Source organism: Sinohyriopsis cumingii, chromosome 14 (assembly GCF_028554795.1).
Source record: "Sinohyriopsis cumingii isolate HCF-2022 chromosome 14, ASM2855479v2, whole genome shotgun sequence".
Taxonomy (NCBI): domain Eukaryota; kingdom Metazoa; phylum Mollusca; class Bivalvia; order Unionida; family Unionidae; genus Sinohyriopsis; species Sinohyriopsis cumingii.
The window spans coordinates 98,322,441-98,348,078 of NC_142974.1; the positions used below are offsets into that span (position 1 = coordinate 98,322,441).

Genomic DNA, 25,638 nt, shown 5'->3' on the forward strand with positions numbered 1-25,638 from the left:
TGATATAGCGTCGAGTACATTAATTACTTCACGGCCGCATATTGACGGATCTGTCATTGTTTGTGTGGGTAGCGTTGAATACCAAACTTTATAACCGCTAGTTGTTGCATGGAGTGGTGCGACATACTTGATAAATTCAACAGGTGGAGCTAACCCGTACGAATCAAAATAAACAATTCCACGCGGATCAACCGCGTATGATACCCAATGAGTACCGGGTCCGGAACGTTTGTCAAGATTAATAATACCTGTTTCTAGTTTGTTTGGTTGTTTCGGTAATTGATCTTGCATAAAAACACCTCTAAAGGCAGATATTTTTAATTTTTTAGCAGCATCAAGTAAATCAAAATTTGATGATGGAACGTTTAACGAAATGACCCCGGAAGCCTTAGGCCTCTTCCCCAACGAGATCCCGGTAATCTTAGACCGCGTCCCTTTTTTTTGTATCCCTTCCCTGTTGCTTTCTTTAGTGCCATTCCAGCGGCTGTTCCAACAGCACCTAACGCGGCCGCTTTTGCTACGGCTGGAGCAGCTGCAGCTATTAATGCTGGAATGGCCGCAAGTAGTGGGAATATACCACCGGTTTTAACCATGTCCTTGATGGCGCTCGGAGAAAGATGAAATTGAACTCCAGTTTTTGATTCTAGGGCTTTATTGAAATGTTTAATCTGATTATTTGTCAACGATAATTTGTTTGGACCACCACTAATATGATCTCGTTTTAGTGATATTTTAGTTCCGCATTTGTTGGCGGTTTTTGATTGAAGCTTTTTTACCTGACCCGGGGTCAGAGTAACATTAACATGACTATACGACATTTTTATATAAAATATGTTTTTCTAAATAACACGATTAAAGATTTTCCACCGGTGCATCAACGACCCTCATTCGACCACTACCACCTTCAAGTAACATGGCCTTGTCGCTAAGTATGACCGCGATCGCTTTGTAGGTGCCGCGAACAACTGGTGGACCAGCTATATCAGGAGGAGGGTTAGTAACATGAGCTCGAAAGTGTATATCAACAACAGATTGTTTGGATAAATCAAGATGTTCTAGTGAAAAATAATAAATCGGATATAGACCTGTAAAATATAGTTGTGATATTTGCAAGCCGGTATCTATATTTTGATCACATCCCATGAATGACATTAAACGATGATATGCGCGCGCTACATGATTTTGAACAAAATTTAGTTGTATATTTTCTGTTGGTTCTTGATGTCCATTTATTCGCAAGGAAACTTCATTAACTCCAAGGTTATCAAATATCATATGTGAACGTTGTTGATTATTCGTCCGAGCATTATCTTGTAGTGCAATAAAAATATGTCGTGGTGCAGAAACACCCTGTTGTGATGCTATATGCCATGTAAATAAACCATTAATATTGCTTTGAGCAGCATCTGTGGTTACTGTTAACCATGATAGCAATGATTTACCGCCTTGATCCATAAAAGATAGTAATTTTTGTTCCTCAGTAATAGATGGAGTCATTACTGGCATCCATAGTGAAAGTTTTGATATATTTACTTTACCAGCATCAGCAACACCAGCACCTCGCCAGATTGCATCATTATCATTACCTTTTCTTACGAGCACAATTGTGTGTTTAGCTCCAAAGATGACTTTTCTAACATTTCTGCAAAATCCAAAGATGTGTGATAATGGAATTGCACACGAAAAATTTCTATCATTTCCTGACAGCGCTGATCGGCGTGTTGCAAACCCTAAGTTGTAAGTCGGGGCAATATCTTTTATGATGTCAAAATCAGCACCTGGTCTAGCTTCACGATCGGGGTTGGCACCTTCTGCCTGATTAGCAACAGAAGTATTTTGTGGTGTGAGTAACTTGATATACTGATTATGGTTGGCGTTGTCGGTGATATCTTTAGCGAACATCATTGTTGGACCAGCTGATCTTGTAAAGTCGTCCGAATATCTCGCCAGACCAATTATTGTTGTAGCAACATCAACATCCTTCTGAATTGATTCAATATTTTTTCCATCAATCATGTATGTGGCGCTATCAAACAGTGCCATAATTCCGTTGTTGACAAAACCAACACGCAGATTGGCACCATATGCCGTATCATCATCCTTTACAAGTGTACCTTCTACTTCAATAAACGCTTCAGCGGGCAAGAAATATCTACTTGTATCATGAACCTGTAATTCGATTCTCCCCGGATGATTTGGTTGTCTTGCGTCATAAGAATAAAACTGATAATCACGTACTGACTCGTACTTAAGGACAGGTGCCTCCATATCAAATGCTGGGTCTGATTCGCGCCTGAACATTTTTATTATAGTTACCATTTTTCCAAATGATAATCATCGTCGACGAAGACCGCTTCCTGCTATTAAATTTGCTGTTATATTTTTTTCTGCTTCTTCAGATATCGCCGCTAGTTTTTGATTTGCAGCCTGATTTATTATTTTACTGACATCTGCAGGCATCACCTCAGTACTTGGTAATTTTACTGGTGGTTGTTGTTTTCGTCGCAGTAATCGTGCTAGTCTTTCCTTGATCGCCGAGAACGCCTTACCAGCAACATTGACAATTGCACCAGGAGCTTTATCACGAACAATATCAATAGCCTTCATCGATAATTGTTTTGCTACAGGTGCTACTTTTGGAGCTATCCTCGTGAATAATCCCCGAATGACATCACCAAGTCCATTTCCGTAAATTGCTTCATAGATTGGTAATCGTGAGTTTACCACTCTAACCTGTGTGGGTTTACGATGATTATCATGCACAATCATCTTATTTTATTTACCATTTATCTAACAACTAGTCATCAACGAGCTCATCAATAAGTTCTCGGTAAACGCTAATATCCATGATACCACCTTGAAATAGTCGCCGACAAATATCAGCTGCTTCATTGGTTATTTCTGGTGAATTATTTCCAGCACGTTTTCCTCCTATGAGAACTTCTAACCGTGATACGTCATTGATGATATTATCAGGACAAATAAAATTATTTCCCAGACCACTGCCAGTAGCTCCTTCTTCTTCTGATTTCTTAAATAGTCTTAAGGGTGATCTTTTCTTAAATAGTCTTGAGGGTGATACTTCTTCTTCTTCCTCACTTATTGTTCTGAGAGATTTTGGTTCTTTTTGTGCAAGATACATGTCTATTTTTCTGCGATAATCATTATATACCTCATCACTAGAGTAAACTCTATCTTTATTGTAATATATACGATATATCCATTTATACCAGATTTCAGGATCACTAATACGAGCGGAACTATGTTCAGGTCTTAAAAGTTTTTCTTTTTTATTAAAACTTTCTACTGCAAGTTTTGATAACGTATCAATATCCTCAATTTCTTTTATGAACTTGATACCCGCACTAGTAAATTTATTGCTCAGCATAATCATTTTCCCTTCTTCTGATTTTGTTGATTCACGATCTTTCATATCACCTATCTCAGCACGAGGTTGTCCAATTTCTTCAACAGGTGGAGGCTGAGCCGCAGCTATTTCCCCGGCTATGCCAGTTGGAAGGTCTCGTAAAATCTTTTTTGTTTGTTTGGTTCTTCTTGCTATTTTTTCAGCCTGTAACGCAGTTTGTTCTAATACCGGAAAAATACCCTTTTTCTTCTTCTCATCTTCCTCCGCAATATCTCCCCATATAGTTTTTTCAACAGCCGCTGAAGCTTTCTCAGTAGCTGCAGTGACGGGTTTAAACAGTTTTTTAGTGTCCTCTTCATACTCAACTTTTGATTCTTGCTGCGCTTGCAGATTTTTTCTAAATGAGTCTCTGACAGGAAGAAATTTTTTAATTGTTTCTAATCGTTCTCGTGCTGTTCTTGCAGTATGAGATTCTGGATGTATCATTTTATTATAACATAATAATTTAATTAATATCAGCAGAAGAGGAATACAGAAGTTTGATGATATATTATAAACACAGAAAGAACATAAATCCCAAAATAGAAAAACCACCATCAGAACTTGAATATTACTTGAAACATAGAACAAATTCCCATGATTCAGATGAAGATGAAACAGATGAAGATTCCCATGATTCAGATGATGATTCCCAATATTGATAGCAGCAGAGAGGGGCGTCTACGGTTCTGTTTGGGACAAACAATAATCGTAGACGTGGTAATTGACCTCTATGAGTGGTCACTATTTTTTTTGGTAAAACACAAGGGTGACCATTCCCCTAAGTGGTCTGTTCACCCTCTCTGCTGCTACACTGTACAAATGAATTTAATGATTTACACTGTACAAATGAATTTTAATGATTTACACTACAAATGAATTTTAATTATTTACACTCTACACATGAATTTTAATGATTTACACTCTACACATGAACTTTAATGACTTACACTCAACACATGAACTTTAATGATTTACACTGTACAAATGAATTTTAATGGTTTACACTGTACAAATGAATTTTAATGATTTACACTGAACAGAATGAATTTTAATGATTTACACTCTACACATGAATTTTAATGATTTACACTACAAATGAATTTTAATGATTTACACTTAAAACATGAATTTTAATGATTTACATTCTACACATGAATTTTAATGATTTACACTGTACACATGAATTTTAATGATTTACTCTATAAATGAATTTTAATGATTTACACTCAACAAACGAATCAATTAAGGAAGAAAGAAAAGTAATATCTGAATGAACTTTCAGTCAGATTGCAGATAATCCATTCACTGACTTTTTCTACAGTAATGAAAATAAATGTCCTAATGATTGTGAGAAAATGTTCCCCCTCCCCAACTTGGTCTGTTTTATTGTTGTTCTAGGGTTTAACGCCATTTTTCAGCACAAGATAGGCTATGCATAGCGACCAGTATAACTGGTTGAGGAAGAACCCTGGAAAACCCAGGGAAGAACAACCGACCCACGAGAAGATACTGGCAGGCTTACCCACGTACCCACGCAAGCCGAGCCTTGGACTCGAACCCACGCAGACAGAGGTGAGATGGCAGTGATCCGGAACAGTGAGCGCTTTAGACCGCTCGGCCATTCGGGGCCCCGGTCTGTTTTATAATAACAAACAAACATTATAAGTCAGTTGAAAGATCATGCTAATAAAATCAAAACAGTAATAATAACAATAATAATAACAATAATAATAACCACTGCCACCATCAAAAAGGGCAAATATCAGGGGTTTCTACTAAGGACACAGTAATTAATACAGTGCTCTTGCTTGTTACCCTTTTTCAACATCAAAGACTAAAATCCCTAATTTGGTTCCTCCAGCTGATACCTTGCAAAATTTACCCAAAGAAAAAGTACTCCCAAATCTGAAATTGTCACATTTTAGAAAATGAGGCAATATAACGATAATGGTGTTTTTCATGTATTTAATAAAATGCCATTATACACATGTCTGGCAAGCTGATATGTTTTCATGTATTTAATAAAATGCCATTATAAACATGTCTGGCAAGTTGATATGTTTTCATGTATTTAATAAAATGCCATTATACACATGTCTGGCAAGTCGATATGTTTTCATGTATTTAATAAAATGCCATTATGCACATGTCTGGCAAGTCAATATGTTTTCAAGTATTTAATAAAATGCCATTATACACATGTCTGGCAAGCTGATATGTTTTTATGTATTTAATAAAATGCCATTATACACATGTCTGGCAAGTTGGTATGTTTTGCTGGGCAAGTAAAATTTGTTTTTACTTGTCTTGTAGGCAAGTAGGAAAAAGAAATTGTTATAGCTATTTATCCATTTTTGGAGGAGTACTCATGACAAGATTTCCATGATGGCCCCTGTGGTGGTGGGAGATAAGATCTGCACTCTTTTCATTCAGGAAAAAAATATAAATCATGAAAAGTGTCAGTGAAAACCCATGTTGATCTGACCATCGGTGCATCAGGTCAGAAGGAGAAGCTACACCTATTTCAAAATGGCCACCATGACAGCCACTGTGGCTGTTAGATTGCCATAATTATTTATACAGATCATAAAAATGTCATTAATGTCTTTTCGCTAAAATAATACATTTAGGAGGAATAGTAATAACAGGATCTTCCAGCAAATCAGAACAGCCTGCCTGTTTTTGTCTAGGCCCATTTACATGTTGTAAGAGTAGTTAAGTCTTTTCATGCAATCTGACCATCTGTGCTGTAGGCATAGTGATAACAAAAACTTTCTAGATGGTCACCATGGCAGTCATGTTGGACATCAGAGTGGCATCATTTTCATTTAGGACCATTTACGTGTCACAAGAATATTTTTCACACTGGATATTTGAGCGGCATCATTTTCATATATGGCCAATTAGACTCCAGGTTAAAACTGCATGCGAAATTTCATGACATTCCCACAACTAGTTAAGGAGGAGTAGTGAAAATAAACAACTACTAATGGAGAGTCAGATGCCAGACAATGACATAGCTTTTCTAGATGATTGCCATTAACACGCTAAATAAAACAAGTTACATATCACAGTTACTAATATTTGGTACTTTGTTAAAGTATAACCCATTCTGATATGAAAGTAAACATAATTATCACTACAGTAGTCCCCCTCTTGAACGGCCCCCCGACCAGCGGCCACCCGCTCCTTATGGCCAGAATCTGTTGGCACCGACGAGTTTGTGTTCAAAAGTACCCCTCGCGAAAGGCCACCCGGCTAACGTGACCAGTGGCCAGCACATTAGTGCAAAATCATAAAATTTACCCCTCACAAGCGGCCGCATTTTATTTGAATATGTATCCAGAACCAGTATTGTATTCATAACGTGTGTTAAGTAATCCGATTTCTGTTTCCCAATGTCAGGTTTTCGTTACTGAAAGAAGTGTTGAGTAAAGTACATTTACCTCTAAGGTTAATATTATATCATTTACGCCTCACGAGAAGCCAAATTTATTCCATAAAAACCAAGAAAGACTCAAATTTTAATCCATACAAAAGGGTACGTACATGTAATCCAATTAGCCTTACTGCTGTGTTATCATAAGATGTCTGGTTTAGTCACTCTGATAATTGTTAAGAATACAATTATCTAACAGTAGTAACAGCTGAGAAGTGGCAGTATCGATGTACAATAGCAAAGTCAGCACAAAAATGGTTTAATAGCCTTTATGGCTTCCCTTAGTAAGATGTTGAGCTTGTTCACTTTGGTAATCAGTGGCTATTACTACTGATAATAATTGTCAAAATTACGAATCCTAGCAGCCGCGAGGTCAAATCTGCGTGATGTTAATGGTACATATTGAAGCCATTTTGGCTTCTCTCACCTAGTTTAAAGAAACGTATAAAAACAATAGGGTACCAGACTGCGACTAACGAATCACGTGACAAGATCACTTCCTTTAAAAACACGGCAACTTGTTTAGATGCATACAAAATTGTTTTATCAGTATTGTAGTTGGCAACATGAATAACTTACTGCAAAAAGATCAACATGTCATTGAGGAAAATAAAAATTCTCAGTTTAGAGGAGAACGTGATCCTTGCAGAAAACTAATGTCAGGAAGACTCAGATAAACAATATCGTGAAAAATAATGAAACAATTCTGCAGAAGTGGAAAGGTGAAATGGACGGAGAAAGGAAGATTGTTTGAACCAGGAGACGTTTGTATCCTGATTTGAAAGACAAGAAAAAGCAAAAATTTTGTCAGTTGAACTGGGATATGACGACTTTACCGCAAGTAACGGATGGTTGCACAGATTTCAAGTGCAACACAATATCAAGTGTTCTGTAACTAGCGGTGAATCAGCTGATGTTAATAATGAAGTTGTCGAAGATTGGAACAAAAGACTAAACGATATATGCAGGGGATATGACAGCAAGGATATTTTTAATGTGATGAGACTGGTTTGTTTTTTGGACTGTTACCAATAAAGTGACGTGATGTGAACTGTAATATAATCATAAAGACAGTTTTAAAACTGTATCAATGGTTATTCATAGCATTCTTTTGCAAATGATGACAAAGTTTGTTTTACATTTATTTCACATCATGCATGTGATTTTTTAATTAAAATATTAAATATTTAAAATTAGATGTACTTGTGACTTTTTTCATATGTATTTACTATTCGCATTTGTCATCCCCCTCTAGAAAGGCCACCCGCATTATAAGGCCACTTCCCTGCTGCATTAGGGGTGGCCTTATAAGAGGGGGACTACTGTATAACCCATTCAGATATGTAAGTAAATATATGCAGGCCATATCTATAATTTCAAATCTCTAAGGAAACTGACATACCAATGATATCTCTAAGGAAATGACATACCAATGATATCTCTAAGGAAACTGACATATCATGATATCTCTAAGGAAACTGACATACCAATGATATCTCTAAGGAAACTGACATACCAATGATATCACTAAGGAAACTGACATACCAATGATATCTCTGACAGCTAATGCTGCTCTCTCTGCACTTCTACATCCCAGTATGACTCTAGCTCCACGCCTGGCCAAATCAATGGCTGTTTCTTTGCCTATACCAGTATTACCTCCTGATAAGGAAAAGATATCACATCTTAGCATATTTTTAGATATTTTAAAGCAGAAAACCAATGAGCAAAATTTTTGGGGAGAAAATTTAACAAGCATTTGTTTGTTATAAAATGCCACATACATATAAAATTGAAATTCTGCCTATTATACATGTAACACTAACTACACTTGAAAATTCAGTTTGTACTGATAATACTTGTGCAATATGCTAGATCTGAGAGTTCTTGAAGTAAATCTTTTGTGCCAATAGTTCCATTTGTAATGCATTCTGAATCATGTTTATACATATCTCTTAGAGAATGACTACTGCAACATGTATAACAAATGTGAATTGACTTTTTTATACTTCTAAATGGAACAGTGCTGATAAACATTTTAATAATAATAATAACAATAATAACAATTTATAGTAAGAAACATTCCCTTTACATTGTTGGTATTGCTATAGTATCAAACATTCCTTTTACATTGTTGGTATTGCTATAGTAAGAAACATTCCCTTTACATTGTTGGTATTCCTATAGTAAGAAACATTCCCTTAACATTGTTAATATTGCTATAGTATCAAACATTCCTTTTACATTGTTGGTATTGCTACAGTAAGAAACATTCCCTTTACATTGTTGGTATTGCTATAGTAAGAAACATTCCCTTTACATTGTTGGTATTGCTATAGTAAGAAACATTCCCTTTACATTGTTGGTATTGCTATAGTAAGAAACATTCCCTTTACACTGATGGTATTGATATAGTATCAAACATTCCCTTTACATTGTTGGTATTGCTATAGTAAGAAACATTCCCTTTACATTGTTGGTATTGCTATAGAAAGAAACATTCCCTTTACATTGTTGGTACTGCTACAGAAAGAAACATTCCCTTTACATTGTTGGTACTGATATAGTATCAAACATTCCCTTTACATTGTTGGTATTGGTATAGTAAGAAACATTCCCTTTACATTGTTGGTATTGATATAGTAAGAAACATTCCGTTTACATTGTTGGTACTGCTATAGAAAGAAACATTCCCTTTACATTGTTGGTACTGCTACAGAAAGAAACATTCCCTTTACATTGTTGGTATTGATATAGTAAGAAACATTCCGTTTACATTGTTGGTATTGATATAGTAAGAAACATTCCCTTTACATTGCTGGTACTGATATAGTATCAAACATTCCCTTTACATTGTTGGTACTGCTACAGTATCAAAGATTCCCTTTACATTGTTGGTATTGCTATAGAAAGAAACATTCCCTTTACATTGTTGGTATTGCTACAGAAAGAAATATTCCCTTTACATTGTTGGTATTGATATAGTAAGAAACATTCCCTTTACATTCTTGGTATTGCTATAGTTGTTGTTGTTGTTGTTGTTGTTGTTATAGGGTTTAATGCCATTTTTCAGCACAAGATAGGCTATACATGGCGGCCAGTATTAATGGTGGAGGAAGAACCCGGGAAAACCCCGGAAAGAACCACCGACCCACAAGAAGCTACCGGCAAGCTTTCTCACATATCCACATTGGCTGAGCCCTAGACTCGAACACACACAGACAGAGGTGAGATGGCAGTGATCCGTGACGGAGAGCGCTTTAGACCACTCGGCCACTCGGGGCCCCTATTGCTATAGTAAGAAACATTCCCTTTACATTGTTGGTATTGCTACAGTAAGAAACATTCCCTATACATTGTTGGTATTGCTACAGAAAGAAACATTCCCTTTACATTGTTGGTACTGCTACAGAAAGAAACATTCCCTTTACATTGTTGGTATTGCTACAGAAAGAAACATTCCCTTTACATTGTTGGTATTGATATAGTATCAAACATTCCCTTTACATTGTTGGTATTACTATAGTAAGAAACATTCCCTATACATTGTTGGTATTGCTACAGAAAGAAATATTCCCTTTACATTGTTGGTATTGATATAGTAAGAAACATTCCCTTTACATTCTTGGTATTGCTATAGTTGTTGTTGTTGTTGTTGTTGTTATAGGGTTTAACGCCATTTTTCAGCACAAGATAGGCTATACATGGCGGCCAGTATTAATGGTGGAGGAAGAACCCGGGAAAACCCCGGAAAGAACCACCGACCCACAAGAAGCTACCGGCAAGCTTTCTCACATATCCACATTGGCTGAGCCCTAGACTCGAACACACACAGACAGAGGTGAGATGGCAGTGATCCGTGACGGAGAGCGCTTTAGACCACTCGGCCACTCGGGGCCCCTATTGCTATAGTAAGAAACATTCCCTTTACATTGTTGGTATTGCTACAGTAAGAAACATTCCCTATACATTGTTGGTATTGCTACAGAAAGAAACATTCCCTTTACATTGTTGGTACTGCTACAGAAAGAAACATTCCCTTTACATTGTTGGTATTGCTACAGAAAGAAACATTCCCTTTACATTGTTGGTATTGATATAGTATCAAACATTCCCTTTACGTTGTTGGTATTACTATAGTAAGAAACATTCCCTATACATTGTTGGTATTGCTACAGAAAGAAATATTCCCTTTACATTGTTGGTATTGATATAGTAAGAAACATTCCCTTTATATTCTTGGTATTGCTATAGTTGTTGTTGTTGTTGTTGTTGTTGTTATAGGGTTTAACGCCATTTTTCAGCACAAGATAGGCTATACATGGCGGCCAGTATTAATGGTGGAGGAAGAACCCGGGAAAACCCCGGAAAGAACCACCGACCCACAAGAAGCTACCGGCAAGCTTTCTCACATATCCACATTGGCTGAGCCCTAGACTCGAACACACACAGACAGAGGTGAGATGGCAGTGATCCGTGACGGAGAGCGCTTTAGACCACTCGGCCACTCGGGGCCCCTATTGCTATAGTAAGAAACATTCCCTTTACATTGTTGGTATTGCTACAGTAAGAAACATTCCCTATACATTGTTGGTATTGCTACAGAAAGAAACATTCCCTTTACATTGTTGGTACTGCTACAGAAAGAAACATTCCCTTTACATTGTTGGTATTGCTACAGAAAGAAACATTCCCTTTACATTGTTGGTATTGATATAGTATCAAACATTCCCTTTACATTGTTGGTATTACTATAGTAAGAAACATTCCCTTTACATTGTTGGTATTGCTACAGTAAGAAACATTCCCTTTACATTGTTGGTACTGATATAGTATCAAACATTCCCTTTACACTGTTGGTATTGCTATAGAAAGAAACATTCCCTATACATTGTTGGTATTGCTACAGAAAGAAATATTCCCTATACATTGTTGGTATTGCTATAGAAAGAAACATTCCCTTTACATTGTTGGTACTGCTACAGAAAGAAACATTCCCTTTACATTGTTGGTATTGATATAGTATCAAACATTCCCTTTACATTGTTGGTATTACTATAGTAAGAAACATTCCCTTTACATTGTTGGTATTGCTACAGTAAGAAACATTCCCTTTACATTGTTGGTATTGATATAGTATCAAACATTCCCTTTACATTGTTGGTACTGATATAGTATCAAACATTCCCTTTACATTGTTGGTATTGATATAATAAGAAACATTCCCTATACATTGTTGGTATTGCTATAGAAAGAAACATTCCCTTTACATTGTTGGTACTGCTACAGAAAGAAACATTCCCTTTACATTGTTGGTATTGATATAGTATCAAACATTCCCTTTACATTGTTGGTACTGATATAGTATCAAACATTCCCTTTACATTGTTGGTATTGATATAATAAGAAACATTCCCTATACATTGTTGGTATTGCTACAGTAAGAAACATTCCCTTTACATTGTTGGTATTGCTACAGAAAGAAACATTCCCTTTACATTGTTGGTATTGCTACAGTAAGAAACATTCCCTTTACATTGTTGGTATTACTATAGTAAGAAACATTCCCTTTACATTGTTGGTATTGCTACAGTAAGAAACATTCCCTTTACATTGTTGGTATTACTATAGTAAGAAACATTCCCTTTACATTGTTGGTATTGCTACAGTAAGAAACATTCCCTTTACATTGTTGGTATTGATATAGTATCAAACATTCCCTTTACATTGTTGGTACTGATATAGTATCAAACATTCCCTTTACATTGTTGGTATTGATATAATAAGAAACATTCCCTATACATTGTTGGTATTGCTATAGAAAGAAACATTCCCTTTACATTGTTGGTACTGCTACAGAAAGAAACATTCCCTTTACCTTGTTGGTATTGATATAGTATCAAACATTCCCTTTACATTGTTGGTACTGATATAGTATCAAACATTCCCTTTACATTGTTGGTATTGATATAATAAGAAACATTCCCTATACATTGTTGGTATTGCTACAGTAAGAAACATTCCCTTTACATTGTTGGTATTGCTACAGAAAGAAACATTCCCTTTACATTGTTGGTATTGATATAGTATCAAACATTCCCTTTACATTGTTGGTATTACTATAGTAAGAAACATTCCCTTTACATTGTTGGTACTGCTACAGAAAGAAACATTCCCTTAACATTGTTGGTATTGCTACAGTAAGAAACATTCCCTTTACATTGTTGGTATTGATATAGTATCAAACATTCCCTTTACATTGTTGGTATTGCTATAGAAAGAAACATTCCCTATACATTGTTGGTATTGCTACAGAAAGAAACATTCCCTATACATTGTTGGTATTGCTATAGAAAGAAACATTCCCTTTACATTGTTGGTACTGCTACAGAAAGAAACATTCCCTTTACATTGTTGGTATTGATATAGTATCAAACATTCCCTTTACATTGTTGGTATTACTATAGTAAGAAACATTCCCTTTACATTGTTGGTATTGCTACAGTAAGAAACATTCCCTTTACATTGTTGGTATTGATATAGTATCAAACATTCCCTTTACATTGTTGGTACTGATATAGTATCAAACATTCCCTTTACATTGTTGGTATTGATATAATAAGAAACATTCCCTATACATTGTTGGTATTGCTATAGAAAGAAACATTCCCTTTACATTGTTGGTACTGCTACAGAAAGAAACATTCCCTTTACATTGTTGGTATTGATATAGTATCAAACATTCCCTTTACATTGTTGGTACTGATATAGTATCAAACATTCCCTTTACATTGTCGGTATTGATATAATAAGAAACATTCCCTATACATTGTTGGTATTGCTACAGTAAGAAACATTCCCTTTACATTGTTGGTATTGCTACAGAAAGAAACATTCCCTTTACATTGTTGGTATTACTATAGTAAGAAACATTCCCTTTACATTGTTGGTATTGCTACAGTAAGAAACATTCCCTTTACATTGTTGGTATTACTATAGTAAGAAACATTCCCTTTACATTGTTGGTATTGCTACAGAAAGAAACATTCCCTTTACATTGTTGGTATTGCTACAGTAAGAAACATTCCCTTTACATTGTTGGTATTACTATAGTAAGAAACATTCCCTTTACATTGTTGGTATTGCTACAGTAAGAAACATTCCCTTTACATTGTTGGTATTACTATAGTAAGAAACATTCCCTTTACATTGTTGGTATTGCTACAGTAAGAAACATTCCCTTTACATTGTTGGTATTGATATAGTATCAAACATTCCCTTTACATTGTTGGTACTGATATAGTATCAAACATTCCCTTTACATTGTTGGTATTGATATAATAAGAAACATTCCCTATACATTGTTGGTATTGCTATAGAAAGAAACATTCCCTTTACATTGTTGGTACTGCTACAGAAAGAAACATTCCCTTTACATTGTTGGTATTGATATAGTATCAAACATTCCCTTTACATTGTTGGTACTGATATAGTATCAAACATTCCCTTTACATTGTTGGTATTGATATAATAAGAAACATTCCCTATACATTGTTGGTATTGCTATAGAAAGAAACATTCCCTTTACATTGTTGGTACTGCTACAGAAAGAAACATTCCCTTTACATTGTTGGTATTGATATAGTATCAAACATTCCCTTTACATTGTTGGTACTGATACAGTATCAAACATTCCCTTTACATTGTTGGTATTGATATAATAAGAAACATTCCCTATACATTGTTGGTATTGCTACAGTAAGAAACATTCCCTTTACATTGTTGGTATTGCTACAGTAAGAAACATTCCCTTTACATTGTTGGTATTGCAACAGTAAGAAACATTCCCTTTACATTGTTGGTATTGCTACAGTAAGAAACATTCCCTTTACATTGTTGGTATTGCTACAGTAAGAAACATTCCCTTTACATTGTTGGTATTGATATAATAAATACCACTGCTGGTTGGTTTCAAATAAAAGTAATGTTATAGAGGACAATAGAAAAGGAAAGATCAATCAAATAACTAATCTCCATGTTTCAATGTTAAGTGCTAGTTTAATATTAAAAACAGTCAATGAAATAAAATGGACAGCATAAATTGATGCTGATTAAATATTTAACAACCGACAACAAAATACACATCACTATTATTTTTGCCAGAGTTATCACTGATAGCATTAACCAAAATGAACAAGAGAATGAGACAAAACTGAGATGAAAATTTTCATTTGAAGAAGTCAAGAACTTTCAATGGTAGCAGCTCTCATGGCTGAGACATGACAAAATGACAGAATATTGAATGGGATGTTTTACAAATTATACCAAAAGCAAAAGCATAAAATTCTATTAGTCTTGGTATTTCAAAATCAGTCTTTGTTGACCATGTGGGTTATAATCAACAGATGAATTTCTCAAAAGCTGAAATTGTGACAAAAAAGCAATGTTCTTGCTCCTACCGTAAACTATCACAACGTTATTTCAAGATGCCTAATAATAATAATGAACCTTTCTACATGAGTCCTAGCTCTACACCATTAAGAGTATCCAGTGCCAGAAACATTCTAGATAAATAGCGTGTCACAAAGGTTCTTGATTTTTCATTCATTATCATTATTATAAGTATGTATGTATTATAATTAGCAGTAGTAGCATGCTATCACAATATTGACTGCAGCTATCCAGCAAATACAAAAATAAAAATGTTTAAAATAATTCCACACAAAATCCTCACTCTAGTCCCTCATGTACATTACAACCACACAAGATCTCACTCTATTCCTTCATGTACATTACATCATCACTGATTCTCTTATCATTGTCACATGTGATGAAGTTCTGATCAATTTTAGCAAAGTCCATTAATATGCATCCAAACTTTACCTATGATTGGGAAACAGAGGACTAACATTTTGTTTGGCCAGCTGGTGAAATCTGCCATGAAAACAGGTGTTCACACTTCAAACAACTGCTGTAAAAAGCAGTTCCTCAAACTCACCAAGAGCAAAAGACAGCCAGATTTATGAGAGACCCTTGAGGAAATGAAAAGAAGGTTCCTATCGATTCATGTAATATTTTACCTTTCTATATACCATGCCTTGCTCAGCAAACAAAAGATGTTTAATTTTCATACTTGGAAAAGTCATTTCTGATGTGCTCCAGTGACTGCAGAAAGTAGGGTGAAACCACTGTTTGGTTAATAAAAACACATAGCCATTGACCATAAAAGGCAGGGTGTAACCACTGCTTGGTTAAGAAACAGTCACTAACCATAGTAGGCAGGGTCTAACCACTACTTGGTTAAGAAACAGTCACTAACCATCGAAGGCAGGGTGTAACCACTTATTGGTTAAGAAACAGTCACTAACCATGGAAGGCAGGGTTTAACCACTGCTTGGTTAAGAAACACAGTCACTAACCATGGAAGGCAGGGTGTAACCACTGCTTGGTTAAGAAACAGTCATTAACCATGGAAGGCAGGGTGTAACCACTGCTTGGTTAAGAAACAGTCACTAACCATGGAAGGCAGGGTGTAACCACTGCTTGGTTAAGAAACACAGTCACTAACCATGGAAGGCAGGGTGTAACCACTGCTTGGTTAAGAAACAGTCACTAACCATTGAAGGCAGGGTGTAACCACTGCTTGGTTAAGAAACACAGTCACTAACCATGGAAGGCAGGGTGTAACCACTGCTTGGTTAAGAAACACAGTCATTAGCCATAGAAGGCAGGGTGTGACCACTGCTTGGGTAAGAAACACAGTCACTAACCATGAAAGGCAGGGTGTAACTACTGCTTGGTTAAGAAAGACATAGCTACTGACCATGGAAAGAAGTGTGTAGCCATTGCCTGGTTAAGAAACACATGGCCACTGATAACAGAAGACAGGTGACCAATGATTACGTGACATTTATACTGGAAATTTTCCGCGGGTGAAATTAAAATGGCCAGGTGACCGCGTAATTCATGTAACCATTAGGCCACATTTAACTGTATTTAATCTTTTTCTTAACATTTTAGTAAATTTTCATGCACAAAACATCAAACTCCTGTGGATGCAACTTCTTTTCCAGTCAAAGTATGATATTACATAGTTGTGTATGAATTTATTTTAATGATTTATAGGCAGGGTGTGTAAGACCCCTGCACTGTACTATGTGTACACCTGGCATGTGTAAGACCCCTGCACTGTACTATGTGTACACCTGGTTTCAATTTGAAATTATATGGACTGAATCTCCTGACAGTACTAAAGTACTATAAACATTAATCTAGCATACCAAATCTGAAAAAAATGCAGATCAGAAATGAGCCCTCTAGTGTGTTCACAGGCTTAGGTGGTTCGAGCATCCACCTCTGATACGAGAGGAAGCAGGTTCAAACCCAGGTTGAGTCATACCAAAGACTTATAAAAATGGTACAAACAGTTGTCTTGCTAGGCACTCAGCATTAAGAGGATAGTGTTAGGACTGGTCAGCCTCGTGTCAGGATAATGTGACTGGGTGGGGCATCATGCTACATGATGCCCCAGTGCTAGACATCACTATAAACTGCCACACTGCAGACATTGTAATGATATAACTGAAAATTGTTAAAGCTACTTTAAAAATGTAGTTCACACACATGGGCTAAGGCATTCATATGCAAGATAAATCGTAACTGCATAAGTATAAACAAATAATCCGGTCAAAATCAGATCAGAAATATGACCTTTAACAATATCAACTAATCTGAAGCTAAATCCATGTCAACCAATCACTTCTTCACTATGCATGATACAGATCATAATCAAAGTCATCTCAGATCTTGATGACATAAACGTACATATCGAAATGTGAACAGAAATGAATCCTCGAGAGCAGTGGTTCTTAGTCCATACGTTGTGAACCAAAACTAGGTCACATTCAATTTCGAGTTGGTTGCAGAGATCAACCTCAATAATCTGAAATTTCATGTCAAAGTGGTTTTCTTAATAATATTTGATGGATGGCAAAGCTAACTAAACCAACCTAATCAGCATTGCAGCCCAAAAAAGATTAAGAACCATGTTCACAAGAAGTTGTTGCCAGATGGATAGATGATGGATCACACATGCAATGCATGATGGATGCAAGGGCAAAGCATAAGTTTACTTTGCTATTGGCCACATGAGCTAACCTGGTTTTCACACAGTTTAGATCTGTTGTTTTTATGGGTATCAGCTAGTTGCTAGAAATTTATTTAATAATATGGTATTTTGTAGTCACTTACATACCTGTTATGATAACTGTTTTTCCATCAAGTCGTCTGTTACTTTGACATGGGGGACAACTTCCCAATAGTTCTCTAAACACATAAAGCAGAAGAAGTAGGATGATTAGGGGCAGAAATACCAATGTCAGGAATGGACACAGAGCAAGTGTCACACCACCAACATTCAACTCCATCTTTCCTGGAATATCTGAAGACAACAAAAATATTTTTTTTGCAATGTGAGAAATTGTGAAAGATACATTTTTGCTACCTGATAAATCAGTTGACATGAAATAATGTATTTTTATCCCAGCAGTCTCACAAAAACAACTAAAATATGCAAACATATGTACACAAAGAATCACATCAAACTTATATATATAATATTTAAAAATATCCATCTACCTACCCTAATTTTAATGCTAGTGCAATAGGAAACCACATATTTGCCTTTTTTGCCCCATGTGGATATAATGACAGATATCCATTTATTAGAGTTTTCATAAACCATGGGGCAACTATATCAGCCTAAAAATTCAGTTATGTAAGTCATAAGCATACAAGACAATGACATGTGGAATTTGCAAAGCGCTGTGAAACAAATACTATTTAACCAATGCCTGACATTACTACAACAATATAGACAAATAATATAATCATAAATTTGCAATCCTATCAATAAACTGTTGCAGATGACTTTAACAGTACTTCTGTCCTACAAAAGTAGCATCTGAGTCTTTCTAATCTGACCAATGTGGGAATTATATTACTGTCCAACAATCAAGATTTCAACAGTACTTGCACAAAAGTGTAAACAACTTGAGTTACAAGGTACTCAATGAAAGGTAATTTTTTTAATGATATTCCTCAAAACATGGATTAGAGAGCTTTAGTTTTGTTATTCTTTCTCACATCGCAAAGATCTTCTATAGTACTGATAGTAATAATGCTTATAGTTTGTGGTACAATATCAACCAATAATAAACAGTAAATGCAAAATGTTGATGTGTATCCTTGATGGCAGGCTGTCAACATTAAACTTGTAAAATGAGTGATGTGCATATCTGATGGCAGGCCGTCAACATTCAACTTGTAAAATGAGTGATGTGCATCTTTGATAGCAGGCTGTAAACATCAACTTGTAAAATGAGTGATGTGCATCTTTGATGGCAGGCCATCAACATTCAACTTGTAAAATGAGTGATGTGCATCTCAGAAGGCAGGCTGTCAACATTCAACTTGTAAAATGAGTGATGTGCATCTTTGATGGCAGGCCGTCAACATTCAACTTGTAAAATAAGTTATGTGCATCTTTGATGGCAGGCTGTCAACATTCAACTTGTAAAATGAGTGGGTTTTTCATTTCAGTTACTTCCAATAATATTGTGGTTCTAAGCTACTGTGGTATTCAAAATTTTCTTTTTTTCCCCTGCATAGTGTGTGCTTATCGTACATACACTGGTTGACTAGTTATTAGTTCAGCATCATATTGTATCACTAGCTGATTTCAGGAAAATGTTAGGACTGCTGGAGAGCACACTATCTTAAATAAATGAATCCAATAAAATCACTGTTTCCAAAAATGGCTGTACCTCATGTTCTTGAATAGAATCTGTATCTTCTTAAAACTGATATAATCACTGTTACAAATCGGTTTACCAGTTTGTCATCTGATAATGTCCAATGATGTTATGCAAGAATTAGATCACATGATTACCATATTTGTAAAGACGATAGCGGTGGCTTTCACAACTGAGAAGTGCCGACTTACAAATGTTGTACACAATTTATTACTTTTTGCTGGAACACCTGGACCTGTTTAACTTTAAACAGTCTGTGGTCGACATGTACTTTCATGCTCATGGTTGTGGGCCCATTCTCCCTGACAAGCCCAGTGCCACTACCCTGTCACAGGTGGTCACAGATACAGTGTTTTAGTTCTCTCAGGCAAGTTTCTGTTCCATTTTGTTAGCGGGAACAGATGTCAGAATGAAGGCCATGTTGATTTACACTATTTGCAACACATACATAAAATTCTCAATATTAGGACAATACATGCCTATGTACTGATATTTTGTGTGGGTATTACCGCGATATCAGAGTAACCCCCCTTGCATAACCTGCAATCTGATATCATTGTAACAGTGATTACGTCAGTTTAATAATTTATTTAAGACAGTATGTTGTGTTTATCTATCGTTTTCTGCAATCATCTGATTTAAAATGGAAATTAAATGCATTCTGTTATACAGCAAAGAATAACAAACAGTGAGAAATAGCATCATGAATGTGTGGTTACCATTTGTTATTGTTGTAGGGTTTAACGCCATTTGTCAGCGCACGATATACATGGCGGCCAGTATTAATGGTGGAAGAAGAACCCGGGAAAACCCCGGAAAGAACCAGATCCATGAGAAGCTACTGGCAAGCTTTCTCACATACCCACATTGGCTGAATCCGAGACTAGAACCCACGCAGACAGAGGTGAAATGACAGTGATCCGCAACGGAGAACGCCTTAGACCACTCGGAGCCCCCGTCCCCATTTGTAGGACTGCCTTCGATGCGGTAGATGACTCTGACTCTACCGGCCATGTCATTATCTTAACGGCAGATTGAGTCAATATACTTTATTAATCTAGAGTGTTTTGAAGATAAAATATATCAATAATACATTTCGAACCATGATAAACTGAACCACTTTAGCTTTTAAAGCGGGGTGCATCATGGCATTGGCTAGATCAGGGTAGCGATGGAGGTCACTGACATTACTAGCATGTAATCTAATACCAAAATACTTAAGTTTTGACATTTTGCATATGTATACTAGAATTACTGCGAGCACAGATGTTTACCTAATGTTTTAGTCTAGGACCTGCAGGCACGCTTATTGAGTACATACGGGAGATAACTCTTGAAGGGAGAATGAACGTGGACAATCGGAATATCTTATGGCTTTCCCACCAAAATTCATTTGTTTATTCCGATCATTGGCGGGAAGACCTAAACGTATTCCATCATGAACACATATTGCAATTATTTTTTCTATCATAGTCCCTACAGTTATTTTCCGGTAGTGAACTTTCCAGCGTGTCCAATAAATGATATGCTAATCTAAAGTATATTAAAGAAAAACTAATGGATACATTTATAGGTGATCCGGTACTTTTTGGGAGCTGGACTGGAAACATCAACGTGCAGTGGGTCACATATATCACTTCCAGATCCAATATCAATGTCTCGCATTACTTATTGTACACTGAAAGAATGCATTTTACTATTCGCAGTGAGTATGTATGTATGTATGTATGTTGTTGTAGGAGTTATATATAAAGCGGTTCAGCGATGCACTGTGGAGTGCAGAGGGCACGTCGGAGCACAAAGTAAGACTTGTCCATCCACTGCAGCCAAAGAAGTTGCCAGCCGTAACGAGTTATCGTGCCACTGGACTCCGACTTCTGCGGCCGAGAGGGTGAGGTTGCTCCAGTGCAACAGCTTCTTCACCATAATCTCCTTCACGTGCAGGTTTTTCTTGTGAAACGCTTTTCTCTCAAACCTCTGCGTCTTCTGTTTTTCTACTCCGCGTATCTTCCAGGTCCAACGGCGATGGGGGAGGAACGATGCGACAGGTAGAGGTTACTACTGACGGAGGCGGTCTGTGGACAAGTGGTAGTTTTTCTTTCAACCAGGAGAGCTAAGAAGCCCTGTTAAGTCAGCACTGCTCATCCTAGTAAGGGAAGGGACTGGAAAAGGTGTCCTAAAAATTGCCTCTCCTATAAAATAACTGCCCCCCCCTTTTCCTTTCGTCAATTTGACTTTACTTTTGACATCATTTATAGGTCCAGAGACATCATCGTATGATGCAAGCGAAAATTATCTACGCTAGTCTCTTCGTGCATTTTCGCCCGTATCTTGATAGAATATGAGAGAGAGAGAGAGAGAGAGAGATGTGGGCTTTGGACATTTTCATATTTAATTAATAATAATCGATTTGTAGAGCCATGAGCGGCGTTTGGGGGTGGCAAGTAGGGCGACCGCCCCAGGCCCCGCTCTTGAGGGGGCCCCGCGCTTCAGGCCTAAGGTCGTTCTTATGAGTTTGTCAAGCTATATTCTCCGCCATATTGCGAAAGTTGATCTAGTCTAGACATAATCAGTGTTTGCAGTAGCATACAAATCGAGATACCGATACACTGGCTCCGCGCGGTCATGGTCGGCCCTAGACCCTGCGTACTCCTAACGCCGCCTCTGCGTATAGCATTATAATCGGTTTAAGAAACAACAACAAGAACAGCAGCAACAACAGTAAAGCATTACATGCATTACAATATGTGTTCCTCGTAATCAAATAAATTTACCGTATTGTGTCGGGAGGCTATTGCAACTTTGTATCGTTGATTATATAACCACTGTAGATAAATCCCAAGGAAAGTGTACACGTACCGTTGCGTCGAATCATATTCTTGTAGGTTACTTGTATTGGGGGGGGGGGGATTACCGCCATAATTATACGCGTGCAATTTCTAATTTTCCTCGATACATTATTGTAAATGGCTACCTGCAAGTGCTGCTTTCATAATTCTGTCCATGTATATTGTATCCTTCTTTGATAGAAATTGTGCGTGGCAGTTTGCAAGTACTACTTTCTTTCTGCACTATTGTCAATGACTGCTTGCAAGTGCTATATTCTTAATTATTGTCATGACTTTTCTTTTCTTCATTGATACAAGCAGCCTTGCTGCTTGCCGGTGCTTAGATCTACTTTCCTTCTGCGTCATTGTATCCTGCAGTTTGCCACCTACTGAATTGATTCTCTAGTTTGTCGTATGGCAAACGCTGTCAATTATTACAAGTGTTGTATATTCTGTTTATAAACTTGCCATATTACTATTACATCATTCCAACTGCTGTTTCCATACAGATTTGACCTTGTAACAACGTAAATACTAAGTGTTATCAGTATTGTCTTTGATGTCCATCACGTGTCGCCATCTGTTCTCATAATTGCCTATATGAGATCAAAATGGCATTATGACAACATACGGCGCTCGAAATTTCTGAAGTTTTTCCTTTACCAGAAATAATTAATGTTCCCCACGGAGCTTTACGACATTAATTTTGTGTCGATTAACATTGTAAATCCTTCAGTCCCTCTTTTTTAAGGTGAACGTTTGCAACGAAGTTTTAATCGCTCTCTAAATCAGGGGTCGGCAACTTTTTTACATAGCGTGCCACTTTTTTGTGGATTAATTACAAAATGAACGAGCGCGTGCCACCAGTAAAAGAGTAACACTGTTAAAATTGAGATTTTTAGCTGTCCTTTGCGTGCCACAAAAAACCACTTGACGTGCCACCTGTGGCACGTGTGCCTTAGGTTGCCGACCCCTGCTCTAAATCCATGTGCTTCCTCTTTTATGCACCTTACGAAAACATAAACGCATGCTCTACAGCAGGGTAGTCCAACGTTCATTATTGCACAATTTGATATACCAATAGCTTTATACAAACAGTTAAAATGATTTTGATGGTACTGTGTACCGTATTTTAATTCATTGAGATAAAATGGTTTATATATTAGTACTAATACTAGTACCCTTACTCGTACCTCGTGGACAGGGTACTAACACGAGCATATACGTGTTAATGGAACAAGCCGGGTGTGAATCACACCCGGCGCTCTTTTAGCCTAATAATAACACTTTACTGTAAACATTTTCCTTGCATATAATCAAATAGAGTAGTCCTCTTATTTAATACCGGAAGTATCGAAAATCATTGTAGAAATAGTTGTAAAATCTCGTTTACTTTTTTCAGCCGATATTTTCGTTTAGATCGTCCGCCATGTTATTTCAAATAATGATTACTTCCGTTCTCAGCCTAGTTTGTTTGTGTGCCATATAAGGACATTGACGCCTTATTTGGAAATGTAAACAAATCGTAGTAAAAGTTTGACGCCGTTTGGGTCAGAAATTCTGCGCATTAAAAGTAAATACGGTTTATCGGCAACTTTGAAATTCAACCAAGAAGCGATTATTCGCACTTGATTGATAATAATATAGCGTAGAATATCCAAAATATGTTCTGGCTAGCCTTACGTAGAAAAGGGGTCACGGCGAGAGTCTCGCGTTATCTGTCATGGCGGACAGGATAAGGTTAGAGTAACCATGCCAATTTATTTTATCGTGTAAGGGCTTAATAAATTCAAAATAAGCCAAACTTCTTTCAAAACATGATTATACTTATGTAGTTGATTTCTACACTGTTTGTTTTTCTGACTTTAGTGATGATTTTTTTTGCTCCGTTACATGATATGGGATCAGTTCGTAGCCTCAACCACAACAAATCAAGTTGAGGCTACGACATCGTAGCTAGTTTATATATATATGTCTGTGTGTATATCTACTTACCTACCTATGAATATGCTGTTTGTTTCACTGGAAACAGGACCTCCAGACCATATAGGCGAACTAGGCGATCGCCTATGGCGCCAGGCTTTAAGGGGCTCTACATTATACGGAAGTGACCTTATGAGGGGGACGCCAAAGTCGTAGTTCTTCTAGAACGCCAAACATTCTTGGGCTCTGACTGCAAGCGGAGGTGTGTATGCATATATGTTTCTGTGCATCCACATACCCTCCTAACCACCGAACAACATTATTGATATGGGCCAGATGTGACACAAAAACCATCTGAAACCAAAACTGGTCCCCAATTTTAACAAGAGTGGAGCGATTAAGGTCAGATAGGGTAACAGTGTTACAAATGGCTGGCTTTAATGGGGATACCATAGTAACAGTGATAGAGTTGACCCAAATATGGCACTTGAGACCCAAACTAAAAATCATATGTGAAAGGGATCCACTAGTTTAAAATATGAATTGGTTTATAGCTTCAAAAGGGTATATGGGGTCAGATGGGAAGGGTAACGGTAAAGCGTTTTAAGTTTTAATTGTTAACATGGAAAGACACACACACACACACACACACACACACACACACACACCTTGGGCAATATTTGAATAGTATATTTCTTTTCGTGGTGATTTATAGTGAGCCTGGAAAGGGCTTTTGGATTTTCTTCTTCTAATTCTTCATACCTAAGCTTAACGTTTTCCACCATCTCTTTACAGAGTCTATGAACTTTGCTTTCGTTTGTTTTTCTTCACCAGGAATCCAGTCGGGATGGCCCATCTTCCTGAATTTCTCCTGGACCTTTATCCAATGAGCATTAAGAAGGTGTAAGTTTTTACTTTCTTCTTCCCTTTCTCCTTTTCCTTTCTCTTCTTAGCCTAGGTTGCTTTGGTCTTCACTACGTTCTCCTCCATGTCTTTAATGATATAGTTATAATAAAATTAGTACTTATTAGAAGAGATGCGTTCTGTATAATTTTGTGTTGGTTACATTATGCTGTAATATTTGTTTAACTGTTAATAAAGTTGAGAGACTTTACCTTAGGTTAGGTTAGGACCGCCCGAATTAGCGACTCGTCGTACAACATAATAGCCAGACCGTCGACACCATCACCGCTTACAACAGAGGGAATTGTCTCTATTTAATATTAA

General features: G+C 36.8%; 1 protein-coding gene across 4 annotated transcripts in view; it reads right to left on the reverse strand.

The window, feature by feature from the left end:
• Positions 1-22,680, reverse strand: part of LOC149784463 (retinol dehydrogenase 11-like) — a 57,037-nt gene extending 34,357 nt beyond the window's left edge. The window contains exons 1-4 of one of the 4 annotated variants that reach the window (XM_089932545.1): positions 22,635-22,680; positions 18,103-18,288; positions 8,394-8,510; positions 4,940-5,044 (exon numbers count right to left, since the gene is read on the reverse strand). In XM_089932545.1, the coding sequence (XP_089788671.1) occupies positions 4,940-5,044; positions 8,394-8,510; positions 18,103-18,288; positions 22,635-22,665 (439 nt within the window). In that variant the 5' untranslated portion in view covers positions 22,666-22,680. Of the gene's footprint in view, positions 1-4,939; positions 5,045-8,393; positions 8,511-18,102; positions 18,289-20,379; positions 20,579-20,934; positions 21,031-22,634 lie in introns of those variants that run through there. The other 3 variants (XM_089932546.1, XM_089932544.1, XM_089932547.1) reach the window with 3 other exon arrangements.
• Between the last annotated feature and the right edge of the window lie 2,958 nt (positions 22,681-25,638).